This window comes from Trematomus bernacchii, unplaced genomic scaffold (genome assembly GCF_902827165.1).
Source record: "Trematomus bernacchii unplaced genomic scaffold, fTreBer1.1, whole genome shotgun sequence".
Classification (NCBI taxonomy): domain Eukaryota; kingdom Metazoa; phylum Chordata; class Actinopteri; order Perciformes; family Nototheniidae; genus Trematomus; species Trematomus bernacchii.
This window is the reverse complement of record NW_022987705.1, coordinates 4,125,714-4,135,774: the sequence shown is the minus strand read 5'-3', so window position 1 is coordinate 4,135,774 and position 10,061 is coordinate 4,125,714. Positions and strand designations below refer to the sequence as shown.

Sequence of the window (10,061 nt, the reverse complement as noted above, 5' to 3'; positions counted from 1 at the left end):
AATCGAAATATTTATCATCACCATCACCAGTGTCTAGAACCCGGGGTTTTTTCCTATTATGCTCACGGCTGCACTTCCCCCTTAAGAGGTATACGATATCAGGATTGGGGTCTAATGGCCAAAGACCATTAACGTTGATATAATATGGCGATGTTTCAATACATTTTCTTTAAGCAAATAATGAAGTCTCTCCTGATTGAAATAGCAACAGTCGAAAAAACAACTTGCTTCTTATCCTTGAGGAAATACAGATGCTAGCACAGAAAGATAATTTTTTTGTAATCCACTCAGTGAGCCTTTTACTATTTTCAGTATGTCTCAAGAAATGTATAGAGAAAAGGGTTCATTATTTTTGAGGTATGATACTACTTTCATATATCCAATATAAAAAAGGGTATTTCTTAAATGTTATATGTACAAAGGAGAATATAAAGAACAAATCGAACCAAGTCTCTTAAAACATTTCTTTACTTTATGCACATCTTTGCTGCATTTGTCGCGTCAGTTATACACAACTGATGTTAAAATCAAATGTTTGACCACAAAACATTTAACAACACAAACAATGACGGGAAAACAGAAAAAGGCCAATTGTCTTTTAAACACCATGTAGCTTCTATACAGTATGCATGACCCTCTTTGAAGAAAATACATCCAAACAAAGACTTCTCTCGAAGACATTCAATACTAAAATATCCAACCGATCATCCGAGGACAAAAAAAATGTATTCCTATTTTGACATCACTTCCTATTTTGACATCACTCTTGAAAATCTGAAGTAAATATTGTAACCTCTGCTATTGACAGTAATTACAGAGCTCAGAAAGCGTCTATCGGCCATCGGAAAGTATCTAAAAGTCTTTCACGCTTCAGTAAACCAACGGTACAAAAAGGTTTATATATTTTAGCTCACAGCTTTAAGAGATCCACTGCATTTTAGAAAGGGGGTTAATTCATGCTTTTCAACAAAGTCCCTTTCATTTCTCTACTCCTTTAAACGGAAACTTTATAAAATGACATCAACCTCTACAAAAGGCATACATTCTTGTACTGGTAGGTTTGAAGCAGTAGAGGAACACACTGAGGAGTGAACAACAAGCCTTTTAGCAGCATTAATGATGACCTTCCTATACACATTTACATTCTTATGATATTATTTATAGTGTCCTGTAGGATAAAAAAAACTCCTTTGTTAAGCAAGGTATTCAACGCATGACAGGGAAATCAAAATATATCTTAATCAAGTTGAGAAGTTTGTCTGTTTTCTGTAAAAACGCAGCCAACAAGAACAGGTAAACAATACGGACGTTTTGGGCGGAAATACCAACTTTGTCCATAAAAAGAAAAAGAAAATCTGGTGAATTCACAATCTGGTACTCGATGGTTTACACAGAACAGGCAGCAACATGTCAACGAGAACTTATTTTGGATTTGAACTTCAAAATAAACAAAATACAGTTCAACAAATATCAGTTTTTAACAAGTATCTCGACTGGCTACAGCGACTCATCGTGCCGTGCAAACGTTTGAATATACTTTCACTTTTCCAATGTCTTCAAAACCTGCTTCAGGAATAATCAAACTTACAGTGAGCAGAGGAGGAAGGTGTTTGAATAAATACATTCACTGGAGATAAAAACCAACTCTATTCAGAAGAAAAGGAGATTAACAAACAGGAAGTGGTACGCAGCTTTGAATCAATGCTTACATGTGGCTCTGCTACTCGTTGTTAGTACTGGTTAAATGTTAGTAAGGACTTTCCTCATAACAGATCTCCCAAGCTGATCCTATACATTGATTCCTACTTGTCATTTAAAACTAATGGATATTGGTGGGAAAAAAGCCAATAACAATCCAATAATTTCCATTTCAAGTCTCCTGTTATACTTTCATTTAAATAATATCAGTTTTGAGAAAATGGCCTACAGTAGAAGTCTACAAATGGTATTTTATAGTGTCAGATTATAATTATATCATTCAATCAACATTTAAGTAAATATAAGTACTGAAAATATCCAATCTTTAATAATCAATTCGATCGGGACATCCATAATATGTTCACTAAGGCTGGGTTTCACCCTTCAAATGTATTTGTTTTAACCTCTTTGTCACAGTATCATGAAGTGGCATTGAAGGGCTTTCAGTTCCATTTTCTTACAATATTAAGTCATTTAAATCGCAATATTTTATGCTTTAAGAGTGTGTTTTGTTCCTGTAGTTTCTTGATATACATTATTTACTACCTGAAAACATGTTTTTTTAAATCAATAAGGATAACTGTAGCAAGAAACATGTATTTCTGAAGTTGCACAGGATACAAGCCCTAGTGTACAGAAGACAATCTTTATCGAGGTTCTGGGTACAAATGCCTGCTGCCGGACCGACGATCACATGCTGAAGGGTTTAGCTGCTCACCATCCTCTCACCTGTCCACACATCAAAAGCTTTGTTTGATTAGAGAAGAAAACTCTTTTAGTCGGGAACCCAAAATGATAAAGTACCATTTTCCAGGGCCTGGGTGAAAACCTGCCGAGATGAGAATCTGGAAGAGAGTCCATAGAGGTTGATGTTAATGTGTTAAAGGGGGCTGGTTGTTGTGTGTCATCAAGTCCTGACTGAGTCCTCTGCAGTCTCTACCAGCCGAACTCAAGTGAACTGGCACTCCTCTGAGTACTCCGTGTCCTCCGGAGCGTACTGGGTGTCCTCCACGGCAAACGCTGTGAACAGGTTTTCTCCGTCGTTCTCTCCGTCGTTGTACTGGACGTCGCCGTCAAACGATGGTTCTGCTGGCTCTTGGTTCTCTGCAGGGTTCACGCCTGACTTCTTCACTCTGTTAAAAAAAAACAATAAGATTATATGGAGACACGTCGGTTATTCTCAGGTCACTTGAATTATTTTCAATATTGACAACTGGTTTCAAAAACAAGTCTCATTGTAAAAGGTCTATGAGAAAGGCACCCTACTTCTCAATTGATTTATCACCTCAGTAAACACTTTCCTTTTGAGTGAAAATCAAACCCCATAACCCTTGTCTTTTACACACATAAGCACAATGTCCAGCTGAGAAATCAAACAAAAAGCCAATTCAATGAGATTATCAGGCAGTGGCTATTCATTTTTGTTCCGTTATAACGCCTTGTGCAGAATGCTTTGGCAATACTATGTTTAAAATGTGGTCATGCCAATAAAGCCCCTTTGTATTGTATTTAACCCCCTTTAACGACTATAAGGAGTGTGTACTTACTGGTTCTTATGTTTGGCTCCACTGATGTGAGACTGGTACTGCGCCACAGAGTTCAGTTCGATGCTGCACACGGTGCACGGGTAGCCCTTTAGTGTGGAAGCTGCGGACACACAGAAGATCGTTTTCAGAATGATTCGAAGTCACATTTCATTTCCCCCATTCACAATATCTCTCACAAAACAGGAGTATTCAATAAATGCTCTATATACCCACACAAGTAAAATATAGACAATCCTGATATCATTAGAAAGCTAGGAATCTCCTCTTTCCAACAGTGTATACAACTCAAAATGTGTCTTCGGGTGAATGCGACTGATTTCGATGGAGCAGGTCACATATTAGGGATTTATTACTCTAAATTCAGTTGTAAACATGAGCCCAACTAACTACTCCCGTCTTAAATCTACATAAAAGTTATTAGTAAGAACTTCATTTGCAACACAACACATATGGGGCGAAGCCTGCAAACTAGCAAAATGGACTAGTGCAATAGTCAAATAGCAGGAAGCTAAATATGTGTTAAATTAATATTTTCAATGCAGTATTGTGGAACAAAACATGTTTGTTTGGGCCATTTCAATATATGTTTCCCTGATAATGACAATAATAAGGCAGAAATGATCAATCCCTTCTATATGGTAATCTCTATATCAATCAACATTATCGCAATTAGCTATTTTTCCAAATATTGCAGCCCTAGAATGAATGCATATTGAATGATTTATCCTCTGCAAACACAACTCCATGAACTCCTGAGTCTCTCTCCTCACCTGGTGCGGTGGAGGGTCCGTACGTCTCCATCAGCTTCAGCTTGGTCATCTGTTTCCGGTGCTTCTTGCCGACGTAGTGCTGCTGGGCCATGAGCGGGTTGTTGAAGCTCGCATGGCAGATGGAGCAGAAACGGTCTGGGTTGTTGTTGTCGCTGTTGTTATTGTTGTTGACACCCGTCGCCGGCACACTGCTCGGATCTTCTGCAGGCTTTTTCTTCGGCTGGACTGTTACTGGTGTTTGGGAGGGGACTGCGGAAAAAGGAGGTAAAATAGAATATCTACAGAGATGTATTTATGCTTGTATCTTTTTAATTTTGCTTATAATTTGGGGCAATTGTAATTTTTTAGTAGTATAAAAAGTAGTCCACGTTTTATTGTTTTATGGTTCAGTGATATAACTCTTTCTGTTTGTTTATACCTTGTTTTTAATTATGTTCCTCATTTGTTATTGTCATTTTCTGTCATACTCCGCGTAAAGCATGAAAGGTGCTATATAAATAAAGTGTATTATTTATTATTATGCTTTCTATAGCGTCTTTAGAAAATGTGTATTGGTGATAGGATAAAGGCCATACTAGAAAAAGGAAATGAAAGGTAAAGAGATGCATTTCATTTTAGATAAGAGGGTAAAAATATGCTTTTTATCTTAGTCCTCATCTCTCCAGTTATTAACACTGTCCCGTCTCTCAAAATGACAGCAACCTAGTCTGTTGATATTTTTAAGAAGTAGTAGACAAACACATTTAGGGTTTCTGAGAGAACAACAAGCCTTTTTTAGTAGCGTTAATGAGCACGATTAGGTTGTACTCCAAAATCCTGTTGTATCATTTTGTATAATGACAATATCAGGTTTGTCGAGGAATATAATTGTAAAGATCTGGTGAATTCACTATCTGCTACTCGAGGGTTTACACCGAACAGCTAACAATTTCAGGTGGAAAGGTAAAGAGCTGGATGTTATGAATAAAATAAAACAAATAAGCGTACATACCTGGGTTCCGGGGGCCGATGGTTTTCAGCCTCAGGTTCTTGGTGTGGACTTTGCCATTGTAGTGCGACTCGGCCTCCACCGGAGAGGAGAAGGTCATGTTACACACGTGACACACCTTCGATCGCTCTGTGTCTCCATTGTTACATTCCTGCTGACAAAGACACACAGCAATAGAAATCATTAATGGCTTCAAGAAGTCTCGTTAAATGAATGTGGAATCATCCCAACATCTGTCGTGTGATAAATCATCTTGAATCAAAACGACTTCTGGGGGAAAACGCTTTTTCTTGGCTTTTAATCAAAGATTTAAAAGGTTGAATTGGCATATGCACAATAGCTACAGTGTAGTTTGGCAATGAGTATATTAATGTCAAGGCTCCTCAAAAGGCCCGGATACACCAATCTGACAACAAAGAACTGACACAGATGGACCCCGACTGTTGTGTCGCTTCGCGTCTCTGCATCTTGGCCATGTGTCGCACTGGAACACACCGCAAAGACTTCAGCCGACGGCCAAGTAGCACGTACGAACTGCGCATGCGTGAGTGGCAATAACTCTCCATACCAGCAGGCGGCGGTAGTGTGTATTCGTCATTCAAAAGAGGCAACAACCGGAAGACAGACTGCGTGATAACCGAGAGAAGAAGAACAGACTGCGTGATATAAGCAAACAACAAACGTTCCATTTTCACTCTACAGCGAGAAGCTCATGGGGCTTTCCCGAACCTGTGTCGAGAGCTGGAGTTAAATGAAATCTCAGATTTGCCTTCTTAATAGTTTGTTTGGGTCCCTCACTTCCGTTTCGCTTCTCATGCACTGATTCGCTAGCTGAACAACCAATCGGAGTGATTTATTTTGCTGACAGCCTTTGGCCGACTGCCCACCGATTCGACATGTTGAATCGGTGGGTTTTCGTCCGAAAAGGCGTCGGCCCGGCTGAAAAGACACGACGGTGCGGGACACACCAATCTGAGTAGGGCGTGTCGACGCTCATCGTCGGCCTGACGCCCATCGACGGCCAAAATCGGCTTGGTGCCTTAAGAGTGCAACACACAGAGATAAAAACAAGTTAAGAAACGCAAGAAGAAAAATAAATACAAAATAAATAAAATCGTGCAAAAGAATAGTCGAAGAGACACTTTGACTATGACTTTGACAATGTTAAAATAAACATGTTAAAACAGAATGTAAAATGATAAACTGTGGAATAAAAAACTGTTTATTATAATTATATTTAAATATAATAATATTCGTATAAACTGTGAGAGGCAGGTATGGGATGCAATGTTTATCTTTACAGTAATGTATATTTAAGTTAAAATACATTTAATAATCACCCTCAACAGCCTCCGTTAGATTTATTTATGTAAATGTATTCTTTTCAGAATCCCTTTATTAGTCCCTCAGAGGGGAAATGTACAGTATTACAGCAAAAAGACAATACTTGAAAATACAAAATAAAACTGTATTTAGTAAAGTAGCAAGCACACAATAATAAATATTTATATCAAATAATAATTACACGTTCCAAGAACAAAAGGGTAAGTGCAAGTATTAAAATGAATTAAGTGAAACAATTAGAAAGTAATGAAGATGATGTAAGTAAATACATTTATATGTTACTTTTAGAATGAAAAAAGCTTTTATTAAAACCACTTGCTGTGCCTACATCAGGGTATATGCAGGAATCCTGAAGTCAAATGTAAGACCTTTTAAGACCTTTTTTAAGACCTCATTGCCACTTTGAGTTTTAACCGGTTACATTGGCGACACACTTTACCTCACATTGCCTATATACAATATATATAGGACACCCTGCTACATGCACTGCAAAGAAATGTCTCTTTTGCTCTGCTGCAAATATAAATTCAATCTGATTGGACGAAGCCTAAAGCAAACAAGGCAGTGAATGCATCCCGGACTCGTTCCTCATAGAAATGAACAGCTAGTGAAATCAAGTGTGATGACCGCCACAGTTTATTTAGGGATATGTTGCTATGTGGGTTGTTTTTAAATTAATGACGTGTTACTTAACTTGATATTTTAAACATGACAGCACTAACTGGCAGTCAACTGCAGGCAGAGAGAAAGAGTGCCTGTTTTACTCACACTGTCAGATGCTGACGACTTGAATATTTTCAGCGCAGGCTCCTTATCGTTTTGGATGGAAAGATAACGGCGCACTTTGTTGGCATGTTTCTTGCTCTGAAAAGACAAAAGATTAAAAAAAACCTTAACACATTTACCTGATTGGTTGAAATGATTGGTGTGCTGCTTTTAAAGGACTTTGGGAAGAAGTGGAAGAAACATTTTGTATTCTTTAATAAACACAGCTTCATTACGGCTGGAAAAATAAAACTAGTTAAAGTGATGTAAAGTGCATTTAATAAAATAATAATGCCTTCTTGCTTTTAATTATACAGCTTTCCCCCATATCACTGAGAAAAGCAGCACCGTTACAAGTAAGTAGAGTCCCATAACTTTGAGAGAGAGGTTGCAGCAGACTGACCTGATAGTGAGTCAACTTCTGGGACTCAGAATTGAGGACAGCGCTGCAGATTTTACACTGAGAGTCAGAAAACAGGTCACCGTGCTCCTTTATCATCTTATTTACTGCAGTGAAGGAGAGAAGAGAGAAAGAGTTGATTTTAAAACTAGGTCACTTCTTCTGGGAACATGTAATTATAACACAGTGTGGCAAAAAGTTCAAACAACATTTCCTTTATCAAGAAGGCTCATTAGTGTCACCCTCCAGCGAGGAGATCCCCTGAAGGTTATTTAGAGTTTTTCTTTTTACAAAAATCTCCCTTTGCTTCACATAGGCTTCCTGCCTGGTTAGTGTAATACTTGTATGTAAATGCACTAAAGTTTGAAATTAACTGAGGTCACGTCATTGTTCTGGGCTCAAACTACAGAGGAATATAATACACCTTGATGCCGAAACGAAAATAACTGGAGATATACAAGACATATAATAATAAGACATTACTTGCATCATGTGTTTTTTGCCCTTCAGACTAAAAGGTGTGTGTTGCTGCATTATAAAGTACATTTAATGTTTATGTTAATTTGAAATGTATTGTACATTTTTTAAATGATGCCATGTTAACAAAACAATTTGGGATCAATTAAGTATATCTAATCTAATTAATGTAATCCTCAGGCTTCACAAATGTCAAGATTTGCTGCTTTCCTTTTATAGTTAATAGTTCAACCCTTTTGCATTAACACACGAGTGATATAATGTAATATTTAACAGTAAACTAGTCACAGGAGACATTTTCCTGTATTAAATACTACTTCAAGTACATTTCCCTGAACATACTTGCATACTTAAACGGAAGACACATGATTAATGTTTAATGTGGGACACTTGGACAGAGTCTTCTTCCATGGTGTGATATAAGTACTAAAAGTAAAGCAAATTATCTGAATGCTTCAGTAGTGGAGTGGGACTGAAATAGAAAATGCAAACAGGATTTGCAGTGAATGCATTTAGCAACAGTGGTCCAGCCAAATACAAAAGCTATTTGACGCATTTGCCTTATAAGATTTAATTCAGAAAACTCATTCAAAGATGAGCAACAATGCTGTTCAGTCCAAAAACTACCATGTGTGTTGTGTTCCTGACGCTATGTATACAAACAAGACCAGATTTTAACCTGACTTTTGTGAGTTGTGTTGTGCAACGCAGATCGGTTTAAATGATGCATGCGTGCTGCTGACTCAAGCCTAAAGAAGCCCATCTCAGTCTCCTCTGGTGCACAGGCAGAGGCTTTTATTTACAATCAGCCCGAAGCTACATGGGATGCAGACATGCTCTCATCGACCTTGGAGCTGCAACAGTTAGCTTAGCTTATCAGATATTAGCAAACCAGCACCGCTCACAGTGCAATGCATGCTAAAGTTAGCTCGCAGGAAGCTAACAGCAACACTGGCATCTTGAGCTTGATTAGCAGCACCTATGACACCGTGCACTCACACTGTCTTAGATGTGTTTGTTTTTAAGAGAAACGTTAGATTAGTAAAGAAACAGGACTTACCCTCAGCCAGCCCCGAAGGTAAGTAAGGAAAATCCTCCGTCTGCATCGCCACGGCCATAATTTCTGCTTAAAGCCAGCCGAACCGAGTCTTTATGCGCATGCGCACCTGACACACAGTGGGCCATGGATACAAATATATTCGTATTAATTTATTAGAGCAAATAAACACATACTTCTTAATATTTATGGACCATATTTTAACCAGTCTCTATTATGTGTCACTTTATTACATATAAGAGTATTTTTATGTGGTTTTTGGACAATTAAATGGTTTTAGATGGCCTACGTTGGGTAGATTCGTATAATTTAGGTATGAATCATAAAATAAAAACATTGTTTTTTTAAGTAAAACAAAAACTAATCAGTGCCAAATAAACGAATTGGAGTAAACATCATGTAATAACATATTTTCGTTTCCTGAGTAATAGGCTACTTATTATTCATAATGTTATCCGTGCCAATATGATGCGTCAAAAAACCGGCATGATGTTAGCAAAGTTACGCACGTTCCCCCGACGTGACCTAACGTGACGTAGAACGCACACGAGGCATCAACTAATTAAAAAAACAAACATGGAATGGAACTTGCTTACGTCATTTGAAAGTGCTCTGAAGTTTGGAACACGTCGCCATGACGTCATCATTTCGTGGTAGCTTGCTCTCTGGAACTTATAGCTGTTGTGAGAAATATCTTGTGTTCACTTGAGTCCAGTTGTTAAGCCTGCAATTACCATGGAGGTTTCTGGGTTAGCTCTTGACTTGTTTCATATATGCAGTGCTGGTGTTGCTCTTTTTGAGGATACCATGCTAGAGAAGAGCTCCTCCCAGTGTGGTGATTCAAAACAACTTAATGAGATGCATAGCGCTGATGAAAGTGATGAAGACGAAGACATTGAGGTCATTTATTTGCAGAAACCAACTCATTACATTGACACAGCATCCATCAGTGATAGCAGCATTTCAGAGAGTGCTGTGGAACCACGCACCTCCCTGCATGATGATTCTTATATTT

At 38.1% G+C, this 10,061-nt stretch overlaps 1 protein-coding gene across 1 annotated transcript; it reads right to left on the bottom strand.

Moving 5' to 3' along the window:
* Positions 1-450: 450 nt before the first annotated feature.
* Positions 451-9,146, bottom strand: znf346 (zinc finger protein 346). Its single transcript, XM_034140451.1, has 7 exons — positions 9,050-9,146; positions 7,516-7,619; positions 7,116-7,211; positions 5,007-5,154; positions 4,016-4,264; positions 3,246-3,345; positions 451-2,831 (listed from the first exon to the last, which is right to left on the bottom strand). The coding sequence occupies exons 1-7, from the start codon at positions 9,105-9,107 to the stop codon at positions 2,648-2,650; spliced, it is 939 nt and encodes a 312-aa protein (XP_033996342.1). The 5' UTR covers positions 9,108-9,146; the 3' UTR covers positions 451-2,647.
* Positions 9,147-10,061: the final 915 nt, after the last annotated feature.